Below are 15,612 nucleotides of genomic sequence, written 5' to 3'. Positions count from 1 at the left end.
ACCTATGTGGCGTTTGTGGCTATGTATGTATCGGGCAGCACAGACAATTTCCGAAGGTTTTCGGGATCGATCCAGGACCTGCAACCTTATCTTTATACACAGCTCACCCGCCCTTCTGAAAGTCCTAAATTCGCTCAATCTTGTGTAAGCATTCCTATCATCTCACACACAAGATTCGCTTGGTTGTAAATACACGGTCAGGGGAAGGAAACAATAGCGAATTCGCTCTGGATGCGAGGGTAAGTACTAGCACCTTAGGGCATGCTTGTTTTATTGGAAGTTAATAGAAAGCTAATGTGTATACAGATATTGAAAGAAAGGCCCGAGAAAGTAAACATGTGGTCTACATGGTACACCGCGCGTGTGATCGGATCCACCACAAGCTAACAAAATCTGCGGTCCAAGATCATTGAACTCATACTGCTTTGTTGGCAGTGTGAGTTCACCTGAATGTACTTATGGCATTGCCATATAGATTTGGAAGCATGCCAGATGCTTGGCGGTGAGTTACAGATCTAATAATCTGCTCCCGTCTACTATCCCAAGGGCTAAGGGTAGCTACACGCGTTCGATTGCACCCATGGTTGGTAAGATGTCAGTCATGGCGCTCATCCCGATCCATTAGTGTTCCAGCCATGTGAATCCCCTTGTGTATAGGAATTCAGGCGCAGATCCTGCCAGTCCCAGATCTGCTCCATGCCGCCCATGTCCACAGCAGATGGATCCCCCACAGTACCAAAGGGGTTTTGGGCGAGGAATTGATCAATATCGAACGAGAGATCATCCGAGATGGTCACTGGATGCAGATCACCGACGGTGGAAGGAGCCGGTGCAGCAACCGGCTCTATAGATGCCACTGGAGGCATGGTCGCTACTGGTGTAGGCTCATGCGCAGGTAGCGGCGGCGTTGACTTGGGTGCCGAAGAAGACGCCTGCCGTTGGCGCTTACAGATCGAAGGATATCGCGAAAGCTCTGGCGTAGCCTGCACAAGCTTAGAAAGGAAGTTGAAAGACGTAGCCCCAAGTTTTGTTGTTCCACTGAGTTGATGCAGCATCTTTAGAGAGCTTTCGATAACGTCCACGATTTCCTCACGATGAGGTAGAGTATGCTTGCGGTCGTGTATGATGGCGGAGCAAAGTAGAGTTGCGGTATCGAAGATGCAGAAGACGACCATGTGAAACTTTGCGTTGATCGGGAACTCATGATCGAAAAGTTTACGCGCGACTTTCAGGAGACGCAACGCGATGTCTATGCCCTTCTTCCGAAACTCGTCATCCTGACCAGCCACTTGGCCTTGACGCTCTCGGGTCAGGTAGGGTTTGAGAAAGTCGAGTTGTGTTAAAAGGATGACACAGTGTAGTTGGCAACGCTGGAAGACAAAGTATGGATGCGTCTCGTCGAAAGATGTATCCGTGTTTTTGAATCGAAATATCGGGGGTAGCTCTTCGGCAAGCTTCTCGCATTCGGACTGTATTGTCAGAACTTGCTTATCCGATAGGTCAGCCTTGGAGTTGGCAGTTCCCATGGCAGTCGCTATCCTACGGCCCAGATTTGCTTGAAGCGCCATGTGAGCGAAAGGTGAAAGTAGGTTTGGCTCTGTGGTTGACTGATCCAGTCGTAGATTGGGGAATTTGAAGCTGAGATCCTTCTGGTCGATGAGGTTTGGACGACCCAACCACGCCGACATCTGCCTGTAGCGGAAATTAGTGAGCATTCTCGTTGTGATGGTCATGTGCTTACCAGTCCCAGATGTACAGCAGCGTCCAGAGACGTCTCCTGATCTCGATGTCGAACTCACATAGGTCCTCGATACCTGCATCTTTGTCGATACCTAGCTCTTGTGCTTCTCGTATGGTGCGTGAAAGCGCATGCCATGATTCTACTATCTTGGACTCCGACTTTAGCCAGGCACCTTTAAGAAATTGTTCTTGCACGCGTTCAATACTTGTTCGCGATGCTTCAAAACTCCGGCTCAGCTCTTCCGCTGCGTCGGAAAACCGTTCGGTCAAGGTTTGACAACTGCAAGCCAGCTCAAACTCAATCATTTTGCGAAGCGAAGGTGTGAGAAATTGCACGGAGTATGCGCAAATTCTCAACAGTAAGCAGGTAAATTCTGGCGAGAGCTGTTTGCCGGCACCACGATCAGTCCACCACTGGACGTATTGTTCAGCTAGTGTTGGCCCGTATATCGCGCTGTATCTGTAGTTGACAACGGTCAGGAAGTGATTAACAAACGCGTCTGTGTGCTGTTAGCAAAAACCCAAGTCTGACGATGGTTGCACTTGCCGGTTATCGATCTGGGTGGGACCGCAGGGAGGACTTTCTCTACGACGCCCGTTGTTCCCGGGGACTCTGCCGGTGAGTCTTTACGCTTGCCGCCCTTGGGTCTGTTAGTTGAGACAGATATTTTACTAGGTCTGCTTACCTCTTCCACCGTGCTGACTTTGTAGTGAACATGGCCGGGCATGTATCCCCACGCTTTTAGCCCGTCCTCGAGGTCTTCTGGCTCGCCATCTTGCGACTGCGATGGAAATTGTGGCTCTGCAGAATCGGGAGCACTCCTTTTTGTGCCCTTGGTGGTGCTGCCAGACGAGTTTTCTCTGCGCCATAGTTGTTACTACCATGTTCCACTAACGGCGGGGTAGACAAGGTGATCAACATACCGAGCAGACTCTGGGGATGACTCCGTTTGCCCTCTTTTGACGGAGAACTGACAGAGATGGGGTACCTTTCGTGCCTGGCAATGATTGCAGGGCCACTCTCGCGAGCACTAGCCTTCCCGTTAGTCAAGGGGTAGACGCAGGGTCGATCTGGGGTGGGGGCTGACCTTTTGCTTCCGGCGCTGACATTCAGTGCAAGATGTTGTCGCGCGACTGTCCTTCTGGGCCTGCATATTTGCTGCTACCCTTCAGGAGGATCAATTAGGATCGTGATAGCTCAGGGTTTATCAACTTGCTAACGGACGAATCCAAAGCTGCCGAGTTGTGGCACCCCGACCCCACTAGCCGCTGCGCCTCACGGGCCGAAGTTGGGGCTGTCCCTGATTTCTCAGCACGTCATGTGATGTGGCAAGTGCCTTCTTTGGGCAAGGTGCTATAGCGTTTGCGAAAAGGTAAACCTTTCATCAGCAAGATCAACGGAACCTCCGACATTGGCACTTGCTGCCCAGGCGGCAGATGCAATTAAATCGCGCGGCGACGCGAAAGCCCGAGACTTCTCAGGGTACAAACTCCGTGGAGAAGCCTTCCATGGCCGCTTCTTGACCGTTCCGTTGGATTCTGCCCCATTTAAGACACTCCAATTGGTGCTACTCTGCAGCGTGTACAGTAAGGGAAGCCAGCCCTACAGATCTGCCGCTCGCTACCTTATCCGAACCGTGCGAGCTCAGACTACTTCCGGAGGTCCTAGCTACTCCGCATCGAAGCCTTGCTGAATTACCGACATGTCTTCTGTACATGATTGCGACAAGATTGATACATCAGCCGGTGTGCCTGTAGCTCTTCTATGCATTCCCGGTCGCTTTGGAGACTCACTAAAGTCGTGTCTCGACTAGCTCATGCATGATGTCATCGCACCTACGTAGGTGGTGCTTGCAGCCTTGCAGCCTAGCAGCTAGTCTCAACACCGCAAAACCGCTGCATAGATGCTAATAGCAATCCGAAAAGGGCTTATAGATTCCACATATAAGTCGGTCGATTTCGAGGAGCCAGTTCTTCACTCCTTCGCGCCACATCAGAAACACAGCTTCTACCGTCATGACAACCCCTTTACCACTTATACCCTGGTCGAAGACTTCGATTCTCACATCTCGTATGCATCTGGATGCCTCGAGAATAGCACAACAGGCTGCACTGGACCTTTTCGTACTAGGATTTGCTGAACAAGCCTTCATGTTACTCGAGACAGTCCATGAGTATGGTATCGACACAAAAACCAAGGACTATTACGGAGCGACTATCTCAAGGCAATTGACAGGAGCTTGGGGAGCTAGCGATTCTTTTCCTTCATGGGCACACGAAGCGGGCGATGAAGACATGGACTGCATATCTACCACGGGCTTACCTAAGGATTTAACAGTGAAAGCCGAAGAGCATGAGTTGAATAAAGAAGATGTCAAGTTCGCATGTGAGCGCCTCAACGCAAAGCCAGATGCTACCTATAGTATTCCGGAAGAATCGATGACGCTTGGTGCTGTCGCACAGGTCGCGCACCTTGCAGGCGAGGAAGATTTAGCCACTAGCTTGATCGAAAAGAATATGAAAGAGTTCTACCAGTACCTGTTAGACAATTTCAATAACCCAGACATAAGTGGGGACGAGACGAGGCAATGGCTAGAGCGTCGCCAGGGCTTGCAGCATTGCGACGTAATATGGGAAACGCTCAGAGAATTAGATCTCGGAGAAGTATTCGGTGTGCGCATATCTGACGTGGAAGACTATGTGAAAGAGGGTTGTGAGAAATATTCCTGTACGAACTGCATGTAAGACATACACTGACTCCGTACACGTACCTTTAGGCACCCTCTTCAAACAGCGCTCTACTGAAGGACCCATGCGCCTATACAGTTCGAAAACGATGGCCGAGCTGGTGCAGATGATCGAAGAAAATGTCCTTGCCGAACGTGCCGATAACGGTGAAGACGAAACATCTCCCGTCCTGAATAGTGGCGCATCAGAAGATCAGATTGCCGCTCTCGAGAAACGTCTGTCGGCATCGCATGCAGAAGGCGGCCTTGATGATACAGATGTCGCGCTGCCGAGTGGAAACCTTCCAGATGAATACAAAGACTTCCTGCGCGCAAGTAACGGGATCGATGAAGACCTTTTCTTTAGTACCGAGGACGTAAACACTGAGGGACGCTGGATGGTCGATCTGGATTATACCCTATTCCCCATCGAAGGCAAGGAGTGTCTCCTATACGGCGCGGATCGCGACTTTGATGAGATAAAACTAGGCGACTATACGTGCATTACTATCGGGACTGGAGACCACGAAGGTAACGTCACGCTTATACCACCTACTTCGGTCCGGCCCATTATCGATAGTTTTGAAAAGGCATATGCAGAGGCGAGCGAAACCAACAAGAAAGTCTATGAGCGCGCCGCTCTGGACATTTATGGAGGCATAGAGGAGCTCAGAGCGTTAGAATGGTTGTGTATCGAGTTCCAGCATTCCGCGTATGAGCAGAGAATCTGGGGTGGACTAAAGCCTTTTCTGGAAGAGTATGTCAAAAGAGAAGTCGATAAGAGGATGGAGGCTGAGAGACGACAAAAGAGAGACGCGAAGGAAAGGGAAAAAAGCAAAGCTAGGAAGAGAAAGAGGGAAGATGACCAGTCTGTTGTTGTTGATGATGATAACAAGTCGGTTCGTACGGCTTGAACTTGATGAACCACATCGCGTGTGGACTCGAATATCTATACACCAGCTCTATGAGACTGAACTTTGAAATAGCATACTCTGATTCGTCATAATTGGCTGATAAATGTTCTGTATAATCTACGCGTTCAACGGAACACTTCCGTGCCGCATTTGCAATCGTCGCTGTCGGTTTACAATCAACGGACGAATACAGATAACGATGTTCGCTCTGCCAATGCAACGCGACGTCGAACGTGCGGACTGGAGCGCTTTCAATCATATCGAGAAGCTACTAGTGTAACCTTCTGTTTCTCGATTGGTTACAGTTCGGTGTTTATGCGGCTACTAGACGATCCGAGGATCCGCGCACTACAACTTGCGGTCCGGAGCTGGCTGCATCTTAGTAATTGTTTCCGCATTTGCAGTCATATTCGGTCCTATCTTGAAACACCAGACTGCTTGGTTGGCAAAGAAGACAGTGGTTGAGGTGTTACTGGAGCGAGTGTGCTGTGCACCGACGACACTTTCAACCACTCCAGCTCTAGCTCCAGCTCCAGCAATCTAGGTAATTTCGTGGTACGTGATTGGAGACTCACCTTCTCTCGTTGGCGGTGCAGACCACGGGAGGTATCGATAAGCTACGACACGATTGAGGTCGGTGCATTAGAGATGGACTAGGGTCGAAAGTCCGCTAGTTTACATATTCTCCGCTAGCACGCATCGACTACCCCTCACAAAGCCCTACAGGTATCATTATTCATGACGGACTGTTGTTGAGATATTATATAGCCCTAGTGTTTCACTACAAGAATTTATCCAAAGCAGTCAAAAAGATTTTGCGACTTTTTGCAAGGTATCAAGATGAGTTCAACTGTCGTTGCAGTAGCTGGAGGTTCTGGTAAGCTTGGGCGTGTTATTGTCGAATCCATCATCAAAGCGGGTGGGTTTACTGTATTCGTGCTCTCCCGAGACGTAAGTTCATACTGCATTGCTATACACCATAAGTACTGACATTTGCATAGGCGACCGGAGATGCAAAACTCCAGGGGACGGACGCGAAGGTAATCGCCGTTGATTACACGAAACCAGATTCCATCGCCAGAACCTTGGAAGAGAATCGTATCGATACAGTGATCTCGACACTTGGATCAATGTCAGGCACCGACCCTGAGATGGCCCTCATCGAGGCTGCCAACAAATCCGGCATCACACAACGCTACATTCCAAGCACATGGGGAATCAAGTACACGCCTGAGTGAGTGAACTACGTATACCACTGATCACTGATCTTATCGTTTTGACAACATACAGGGTTGCTGAAATCTTCTCGATAGCCAAAGGAAAGATTGCTTATCTTGACGCCCTGGAAAAGACGTCATTGCAGTACACATGTGTCATCAACGGCTTTTTCCTGGACTATTATGTAGAGCCATATGTCAAATCATACCTCACAGGTCTGACGCTGGCCATCGATATCGCCAACAAGGCTGCTGCTATTCCAGGGTCGGGTAATGTTCCTGTTGTGTTCACCTACAGTTTCGACATCGGCAGATTCGTGGCTGCTCTTCTTGGCCAAACATCCTGGGAGAAAGAGTCGTACATCATTGGTGACAAGATCACGCTGAACGAATTTCTCGCTATTGCTGAGGAGGCAAGGGGAACAAAGTTCGAGACCACATATGATTCGCTGGAGAAGCTCAGATCATACCAAGTCACCGAGCTGCCTGCTCATCCACCAATGTACCCATACTTTCCGAAGCAGATGCTGCAGGGTATGTGCGCAGTGTTTGGCATCTTGTTTGAGGAGGGCTTCTTCGACTTGAAGCCAGAGAACTCTTTGAATGATCAATTCCCGGAGATAACGACAAGGAAGATTCGAGACCTGGTCAGCGAGGCTTGGAGAGGTAAATAGATGGAGAATAAGGAGATTGTACCAAAGGCTTAATTTCAGGTCGCTAAGCACCCCATGTTAAGATATCCTTTACTATACTGAGAGGCCGGGGCAATACCAAGTCAAGCTATAAGCACATCCCTAGTTCTGTCACTATGCTACTCCCTTAGCGGTTTCAGTGGTGCTAAAGGGCAGTTGTCCTTTGGGTAAACCCGATAGTTTGCCACCATGCCTTTGGTGTTGTGATTCTGTACATGGCAAATGACCTGCCATTGGCCCTCGCCAACTGCCTTCGAGTACAGTGTCTTTCCTACGCCGTCGTTGATACTCTGAGCGTATTCATGGAAGCGCTGATAAACGACGCCATTACCGTGCATATGGAATCTATTTGTATGGAAGAGAATACTGTTAGCTAGTATCCTTTCTACGCACGATTGTGTTTGCACGTATCAAGAGGAAAGAGATGGCATAGTTATAGAGAGTGTAGCAAAGATGAAACTTACACATGGCTAGCCGATCCATACGCATTCGAACCCCAGATTATCTGTTCAGAGAATCAGTATGATAGGTCGGCGATACGAAGTCGAAGAGGTAGATACATACGTTATCGCCCACACACATCTCGAATAATGGATTGTTCGCATACACGAACCCGTTGACAGCGAAGAAAATAGGTGCACCATCAAACTGTCTCCCACTCTCGAAATTCGTCAATTGCGGCTTCCACACTGTCATGTTCGCGTCAGGCAGGCCCGTCGTGTCGAATTGCGGCATGATGTACTGTGCAGAGCCGCCACCTTCAAGCCGAGCTTTGTTTACGCCGGAGAGGAATGACTGATCCTCATCGTAGCTGTTGTACAGAATGGGGAATTCGCGGTACGACGCCACTGTTTCGTTCATCTTACCATTAGCGTAAATAATTGTGGGACCAATAAGGCCTGCGTTGGCGTCTTGCTCGAGAGAGACGTATGAATGGTATGAATGAATCTAGTATCCTTTATTAGATATCTCATAAGTGAATTCAAGAACATTAGTTTGAGATATACCTTTGCCGGAAGCCCATCACTCGGTCCCGCTTCATCGTTCACCATCCATTTGTATACGATACAATCTTCTGGCCCCAGCATCGGCGGCCCGTAGTCTGCTATCGGTAGCGTGTTACCGACGCCGGGCATTGTGTTATTTGGATAGTCTGAGCCCTCGTACGGCTTGGTGTATGCGAGTCCCATGGAATGCATGGTCGCGTAGTGATTTTTCAATTTATTGACAAACAGGATCTCAATCAGATCGCCTACTTCAGCACGGATAGTCGGTCCCTGGCTGCCTTGGAATGGGGGCTGAAGCGTCCTCTCGCTGAAAGAGGCGTTGGTGTATCCGCGATACAGCGCTTTGAGCCATTTGGTGCCATAGTGAGTGTACCCTGAATACTGGGCTTTTGCTGAGAGGTTGAAAGGGACCTAAGTAATGTGAGTCAATATGAAAGGTCTCCACGCATAAGAATTCGATCCATACACCTAACCAGTTATCCCACCCTGTAGGCGCATAGTCCCACTCAAGCTCCTCCGCGGCAATGTAGTACCTCCTTACGTTGCCACTAAAGTGGAAATTCGACGGAGTAAAAGACGGCAACTTGCCATCCAATTGGGAGTAGCATGTTTGCTTCGAGTCCTCGCTCGGTGCAGCAAACACTACGCTAACAAAGAGGGACAAGAGGACAGGGAAACGGCCCATTATGTTGTATGCACAATCTGGAATTTTCGCCAACTTGGGATAGAAACAAGAAGAAACTGTGTGGGTGGAGTGAAATTGAGCAAGTTAATTGAGCACGTTTCCTTCCAGCCTTGATATGTAAACCGCATACATTGAAGCAGTGATCGCTCTGTGCTAACAAACAGAGATAGTGCACATGATATGCTCCCTTTACCTGTCGCTGACCCAAAGCGCGCCGCGACTGCAAGTTGAGACTGAAGATTATTTGATGACGCTATTCGGAATACTGCCCATTGACTGTTATTTGCAAGTCTTCTATTCGAAGCTGGTAAACTATGGTAGTCCACGATTGGGCCCAGGCTATAAGTTCCGAAAGAAACCTTGTTGGAGAAGACGCGTGGAGAGGTTGAGCGTCGCAAGCTTGATGCTGATGCTTCCGACTGGTACCGTGTCGGACGGCGGTGTGCCGGCTCTGCCCCACTAACCACTACTACTACCTAGGTAGCTTTACTACGCTGCTTTTGCCTTCAACAAAGCTTATTAAGGCTACACCTGCAGCTATCAATACCTTGAAAGTAGCCAGTACAAATAGTGCCTTTCGACTTTGCGCTACTTCCGGAGATAAAAATCAGTGCCCTAATAGTGTATTGTAGGTTTGCTCATGGGTGTCTACTGAGCGACCGATTTCGTGCTTGCAAGATAAGCAGAACACAAACGCGGATCTGATATTGTGGTGAGCCTCCCTAGGTAATTACTGGTTGGAGCAAGATGACGCCCAGGTGGTGATTCAAGCACTGCCGCCACTACACAAGCTGGTGGTGTAAATCGATAATCCCAAGGCCCCCGTAAAGTCCTTGCGATTCGATATTTGGATCATGATGCTCACAATTACTTCGATTCCGATCCAGCAGCAGACCGTGACTGACCATGTATGCTTGGCAAAGGCATATACCACGATCGTAGTTCGCTTTCAAGCGATGTTGGCGAGCTCGGCAAAGGTACAGTTGTAATCAACGATACCTGGGTCACGGATGTCCTAGAGTCAGCAATGGAGATGAGCGAATACACGATGTCCTATCGATTGAAGCACTGCTTGTCACGAAACTGCCGGATGCGTTGTATCAGGAGGATGTAATGACGGTTTGCGAAACCGGCTCTTGGTGTTGCGTCAGCTTCTAAGGCAGCTATTTCTTCAAACAGCTATTGAATTGAACTTGTGTCCCAATGTACGGATGTTTCATACACTATATGTTGCAGAAAACTGGATTCGACGAGGACACCTCGAGCGAGTAAGTGAACGCTTTGGGATAGACGAGCTGCTACAGAAGAAGACGGAAAGGTGGTCAAAAAAGTCCAAAAAAACATACAACAGCGGGGATTCGCTAGTGGTCACCCACCTAACTACTAATCCGCCGGTACACTGCTTGTATATGGCTGAGCGGACGGGAAGCCTAATTTTCAGTGTCCTATGGTCGTATGTGCTTAGAATCACTGGTTTTGTAGAATATAACTCTCCAAACGCCAGGTACCTAGGTATCCTCGGGGTTTCGGGCATCAGCGCGCGCGACTCGTACATCGTATTTATTGCCAAACTGGCTCCATCATCAGTGCGCTCCTCGCCAACGCTGGAAAAGGAAATTGGATATCAGCCTCAACAGCTAGTATCCAATCCAAGTGTTGCGCGCGTGGGGCGTCACTCGCAACTTAAGTACAATCCTGATTGGTAGCGCAGAGATGTCATGACGTTCTGTTATGCTAACGGGTGGTTGCGCCGCCTTGGTACCGCACACCGGGATCCTAGACGTCCGTCTCGCGAGCCGCACGCGAAGCCATAGACGCGTTGTGCATGCCTATCGCATCCATCAAATAACACGCGCTCTCTATTACAACGATGCACATACGTCGCTCATGCATCGCCAACGATGGTGGACTACCAAAACGCTCCCTCAATAACTCGCCATAGCTCTGACACCATGGAGGGGACAACAGAAAGACCGTTGGCTGCGATCGACATACCAGACAAGATCGACGCAGAAAAGGCTGCTGCTGTTGACGGCAAAGAATCAAACAGGGACTCAGAGGAAAAAGAGACAGAAGAAGAGAAAGAGGGAAGTCTGAAAGACTACTTCGTAAGTCAGAGATCAGGTCGAATTTGAGGGGTGCAAGCTGATTTGTCTATTCTCACAGCGCATCTTCACATATGCCAGTACTGCGGATCGCGTACTTTATTCTCTTGGACTCACCGGTGCTGTCGTTGTCGGTGCTGCCCTCCCTTTGATGACTCTTGTCTTTGGCCAATCGACAGCAGAATTCAATCAACAGGCAACTGGTCAGGACAGTTCTACTTTTACTAGCAACATCAACACCTTGGTGCTCTACTTTGTATACATATTTGTTGCCCGTTTCGTTATTGGCTACCTAGGTACTCTGTGCATATGCATCGCCGCAGCCAGGACGACATGCGCTTTGCGGGAAGACTTCCTGGACAAGTTGCTCCGTCAAGACGTAGCGCATTTCGACAAGGGCGGCAGTGGATCTGCCGCAACTCAGGTGACTACAAGTAAGAATCTCAATATGAAAGTCGTGGTATTATTGCTGACAGCGCGGCCTAGATGGCAACAGGATTAATCAAGGCATAGCGGAAAAGCTGTTTACCTGCGTCCAAGGCATCTCACTCTTTTTCTCTGGTTTCATCGTAGCACTTGCTGTTCAATGGAAGCTCGCTCTGATCGTGATGAGCATAATACCTGCCATCTTCTTGATCACTGGGGTATGCATAGGCCTAGATGCGCCTATCGAAGCTAGAGTGGTGAGTAGCCACATCTCTTTCGATCTGACGCCTTCAAGTAACAATTGCTGCACAGACCAAAATCTACTCACAAGCTGGTACTCTGGCGCAGGACGCGATCAGCTCGATCCGAACTATCCACGCCTTCGGAGCCCATCAGAAGATTATCGACGGTTACGAGACTTACCTGCAAAAGGCGCACAAGGAAGGTAACAAAAAATCCGTCATCTACGGTGTACTCTTCTCCGGTCAAACCTTCCTGGTCATGTCGGGTACTTCGCTGGCCTTCTGGCAAGGGTTTCGCATGTTTCAAAGTGGGGAGATTGGTGATGTGGGCACAGTGTTCACCGTCGTCCTGAGTGTTGTGCTCGGTGCTACTGCAACATTACTCATCTTCCCCCAATTCCAGGCCTTTACCAACGCTTCCTCAGCGGCGGGCGAATTATTCCTTATCATCGACAGTCCTTCATCCCTTGATCCTCTCTCGACCGAAGGCATGCAGCCACCCAGCTGTAACGGAGAAATCATTGTCAACGATTTGCGTTTTGTGTACCCTACCCGACCAAGCGCCCAAGTTCTGCGGGGTCTCAGCCTCTCGATTCCCGCTGGAAAAACAACGGCTTTGGTTGGACCCAGTGGGTGCGGCAAATCGACCCTAGTCGGTCTACTTGAGCGGTGGTACAAGCCTACTTCTGGCCAGATCTTGCTTGATGGTCGAGATATTTCCGAATACAACACAAAGTGGTTGCGGTCCAATATCCGCCTCATTCAGCAGGAGCCGACCTTGTTTCAAGGCACAATCTTCGAAAACATCGTCAAAGGCCTGATAGGAGACCAAAAAGATCTACCAGCGGAAAAGCAGATGGAGCTCGTACAAGAAGCGTGTAAGAACAGCAATGCACATGACTTCATCGAAGCGCTACCGCAAGGCTACCATACCCAAGTCGGAGAGCGAGCAAGCATGCTCAGCGGCGGTCAACGACAGCGTATTGCTATTGCTCGAAGTATTATTTCCAATCCAAGAATCCTCTTGTTTGACGAAGCAACCAGTGCCTTGGACCCTCGCGCTGAAAAGGTTGTGCAGAGCGCACTCAATCGCGTTTCGATCAACAAGACCACGTTGATTATTGCTCACAAGCTTGCCACTGTGATGGCGGCAGATAATATTGTCGTCATGAAAGATGGTCAAATCTACGAGCAGGGCACACACCATGAACTCATCGAAAGCGATGGTCTCTATGCGGCAATGGTACGCGCGCAAGATCTTGGTACAAAGGCAAACGACGAGGATATTCAAAGAGAACTGCTAGACACAGAGAAGGTGGAAGATAGCCTGGACCGCAAAGCTGCCTTGCAACGAACACAATCGCATTACAACACGACAGAACTTGAGCGCGAAGTCGAGCACCTTGCTGCTGGAACCCTGGGCTACTCTCTTACCAAATGCATCTGGATCATGCTGAAAGAGAATTTCGATCTCTACTACTGGTACGCCGCCACGATCCTTGGTGGAATCATCGGCGGTGGTACGTACCCAGCGCAAGCTATCATCTTCTCCCGTCTCGTCCGAGTCTTCACACTGCAAGGGTCTGAAGCACAAGAGCAAGCCAACTTTTGGGCGCTCATGTTTTTCGTGCTAGCTCTTGCCAATCTCTTCGCATATTTCGCAATTGGCCTTGCATGCAACAGTATTGGACAGACTTTAACTCACAGATATCGCAAAGAAATGATTGAGCGCGTCATCAGCTTCGATCAGGAATTCTTTGACCGTCCGGAAAACTCGTCCGGCGCATTGACCTCAAAGTTGTCGTCTGCGCCTACAGCGCTACAAGAATTGATGTCTGCGAATTTAGGGCTCATGTTCAATATTCTGGTCAACATTACAGCAAGCAGTGCGCTAGGTATAGCTTATGGCTGGAAGCTGGGGCTCACCCTGGTGTTCGGTGGACTGACCATCATTGTGGCTGCCGGCTACTATCGCATACGAATAGATCAAAAGCTTGAGGCTGCTACAGAAGAACAATTCTCAGGCAGTGCCGGACTGGCGACAGAGGCTGTCACATCCATTCGAACGGTCAGCATGCTGACTCTCGAGACCTCGATCATGCGCCAATACAGCGATACACTCCAGGCTATCACAAGAAAGGTCATTAGGAGCCTGACATTCGCGCTCCTCCCGTACGCGCTTTCTCAATCTGCCGACTTCCTAGTCATGGCTCTAGGCTTCTGGTACGGATCACGGCTGATCGCGAGCGGCGAGTACAACACCTCGCAATTCTTTGTGATCTTCATAGCCATTGTCTTTGGTGGACAGGGTGTAGCGCAATTCTTCATGTACAGCACCTCCATCACGAAGGCGGAAGGGGCCGCGAATTACATCTTGTGGCTCCGGACTGTTAAGCCTAACATCCGCGAGTCAGACGAAACTGACGGCAAAGGGCCATCGTCGGACGGAGCCATTGCCATGGAAGACGTTGAGTTCAGATACAAGCAACGCGACGCATCCAGGGTATTAAGGGGCATCTCGATGAGGATTAAGCCTGGCTCGTTTGCCGCCTTCGTTGGCCCCTCAGGTTGTGGCAAAAGTACGGTTGTTTCTTTACTGCTTCGATTCTACGACCCGATATCTGGACGTATCACGTTAGACGACCAAGACATATCACTCATGTCTCCCCAGCTTTATCGGCGATACATGTCGCTTGTCCAACAGGAGCCACCACTTTACCTGGGTTCAGTACGCGACAATATCGCCCTTGGTCTTCAGCATGAACCTTCTGATGCAGAAATCCAGGAAGCCTGTCGTCAAGCTAATGTTCTGGAGTTTGTCGCTTCACTGCCTGAAGGTCTCCAAACCCCTTGTGGGTCCAAGGGCCTGCAATTTTCCGGTGGGCAAAGGCAGCGTATCGCAATTGCTAGAGCCCTGATTCGCCAGCCACGGTTGTTGTTGTTGGATGAAGCAACGTCAGCACTGGACACTCAGAGCGAAAGAGTCGTTCAGAAGGCACTGGACGAGGCTGCGATGACAAGGACAACCATTGCTGTTGCGCATCGGCTGTGAGTACCTTCTAACCCGATACTGAGATAACGGCTCGCTGACATCATATATAGAAGCACGATCCGGCACGCAGATATCATCTTCGTCATGGAAGATGGCACGATCGCTGAGATGGGTACCCACGAGGAGTTGCAAAGATTGAGAGGCAGGTATTTCGCTACATGTTTGGCGCAGTCGCTTGATCAGGCATGATTTTCTGCGGGAAACGTGAGAATTTCAGAAGATAGATCTAATGTGTTGGGCGAAGGTATGGAATTAGGTATACTAGTCTCTACTCAGTCAATTCGTCGTCAAAACCTGCAAATCGAAAGGTTCTACCCATCAACTCCTCTCCATTTGTCATCAGTCTTGCAGCTACAACTTCGTAACTATCACCCTCATATGTTCTTAATGCATCTTCCTGATCGCTCGATCCGCAAATGTATACATGACCACTCACTGTGGCCCCTGGCTCGTCTATCAATGCTCGATATCTGCCTGCCCAAATTTGGATACGTCCATCGAACAAAGTCGCGGGTTGCAAGGGTGGTATTTTAGAGGCAGGTAAATGGAACAGTCGTTCGAGCCGCGCCGAACTAGCTAGTGTACCGTAGAAGAAGTAATGAACAGGGTACTCGGGAACATGGCGTTTATCCTGACTGACTGAGGTATGGGGACGGTGATGAGGAAGTGTAGGATCATGACCAAGCAATGGCGGGTCCCTGAGAGCTTTACGCGCAAGACCAATTCGAACTTTGGTGAACCCTCGGTGTAAGTCGTGCTTCGTGGCCCATGAATCAAGGGCGTTGATGCATGATTGGGAGAGCCGA

The 15,612-nt window shown here is 49.6% G+C and overlaps 5 protein-coding genes across 5 annotated transcripts; 3 read left to right on the top strand and 2 right to left on the bottom strand.

Moving 5' to 3' along the window:
- Positions 1–246: 246 nt before the first annotated feature.
- On the bottom strand, positions 247–3,145 carry CC77DRAFT_967430 (hypothetical protein). Its single transcript, XM_018535751.1, has 6 exons — positions 2,829–3,145; positions 2,665–2,771; positions 2,427–2,601; positions 2,288–2,381; positions 1,742–2,240; positions 247–1,692 (listed from the first exon to the last, which is right to left on the bottom strand). The coding sequence occupies exons 1-6, from the start codon at positions 2,892–2,894 to the stop codon at positions 609–611; spliced, it is 2,025 nt and encodes a 674-aa protein (XP_018383551.1). The 5' UTR covers positions 2,895–3,145; the 3' UTR covers positions 247–608.
- Positions 3,146–3,756: 611 nt separating this feature from the next.
- Positions 3,757–5,552, top strand: CC77DRAFT_993525 (hypothetical protein; the record flags this gene model as incomplete). The annotated part of the gene is made up of 2 exons (XM_018536413.1): positions 3,757–4,453; positions 4,518–5,552. The coding sequence occupies 2 exons, from the start codon at positions 3,757–3,759 to the stop codon at positions 5,378–5,380; spliced, it is 1,560 nt and encodes a 519-aa protein (XP_018383550.1). The 3' UTR covers positions 5,381–5,552.
- A 668-nt stretch (positions 5,553–6,220) lies between these two features.
- On the top strand, positions 6,221–7,394 carry CC77DRAFT_1051907 (NAD(P)-binding protein; the record flags this gene model as incomplete). Its single annotated transcript, XM_018527684.1, has 3 exons — positions 6,221–6,331; positions 6,382–6,614; positions 6,671–7,394. 3 exons carry the CDS (start codon positions 6,221–6,223, stop codon positions 7,269–7,271), a joined length of 945 nt encoding a protein of 314 aa, XP_018383549.1. The 3' UTR covers positions 7,272–7,394.
- Positions 7,395–7,408: 14 nt separating this feature from the next.
- Positions 7,409–8,981, bottom strand: CC77DRAFT_1010743 (Cupredoxin; the record flags this gene model as incomplete). The annotated part of the gene is made up of 5 exons (XM_018523672.1): positions 7,409–7,634; positions 7,754–7,794; positions 7,854–8,237; positions 8,297–8,707; positions 8,763–8,981. 5 exons carry the CDS (start codon positions 8,979–8,981, stop codon positions 7,409–7,411), a joined length of 1,281 nt encoding a protein of 426 aa, XP_018383548.1.
- A 1,602-nt stretch (positions 8,982–10,583) lies between these two features.
- On the top strand, positions 10,584–15,128 carry CC77DRAFT_1022371 (putative ABC transporter). Its single transcript, XM_018525449.1, has 5 exons — positions 10,584–11,089; positions 11,148–11,520; positions 11,573–11,769; positions 11,825–14,802; positions 14,857–15,128. Exons 1-5 carry the CDS (start codon positions 10,934–10,936, stop codon positions 14,993–14,995), a joined length of 3,843 nt encoding a protein of 1,280 aa, XP_018383547.1. The 5' UTR covers positions 10,584–10,933; the 3' UTR covers positions 14,996–15,128.
- Positions 15,129–15,612: the final 484 nt, after the last annotated feature.

This window comes from Alternaria alternata, assembly GCF_001642055.1.
Source record: "Alternaria alternata strain SRC1lrK2f unplaced genomic scaffold CC77scaffold_16, whole genome shotgun sequence".
NCBI lineage: Eukaryota > Fungi > Ascomycota > Dothideomycetes > Pleosporales > Pleosporaceae > Alternaria > Alternaria alternata.
The sequence above is the reverse complement of the archived record's forward strand: the minus strand, read 5'-3'. Positions and strand labels throughout refer to the sequence as shown.

What these genes read in the sequence shown, in the direction of transcription:
- CC77DRAFT_967430 (XM_018535751.1), bottom strand. Translation starts at nt 2,894, where the DNA reads ATGCAGGCCCAGAAGGACAGTCGCGCGACAACATCTTGCACTGAATGT. An exon ending in GTCAGCGCCGGAAGCAAAAG is followed by an intron (nt 2,772 to 2,828) that starts GTCAGCCCCCAC and finishes CGGGAAGGCTAG; the next exon opens with TGCTCGCGAGAGTGGCCCTG. An exon ending in TCATCCCCAGAGTCTGCTCG is followed by an intron (nt 2,602 to 2,664) that starts GTATGTTGATCA and finishes ACTATGGCGCAG; the next exon opens with AGAAAACTCGTCTGGCAGCA.
- CC77DRAFT_1022371 (XM_018525449.1), top strand. Translation starts at nt 10,934, where the DNA reads ATGGAGGGGACAACAGAAAGACCGTTGGCTGCGATCGACATACCAGAC. An exon ending in GAAGTCTGAAAGACTACTTC is followed by an intron (nt 11,090 to 11,147) that starts GTAAGTCAGAGA and finishes CTATTCTCACAG; the next exon opens with CGCATCTTCACATATGCCAG. An exon ending in ATTGCTGTTGCGCATCGGCT is followed by an intron (nt 14,803 to 14,856) that starts GTGAGTACCTTC and finishes CATCATATATAG; the next exon opens with AAGCACGATCCGGCACGCAG.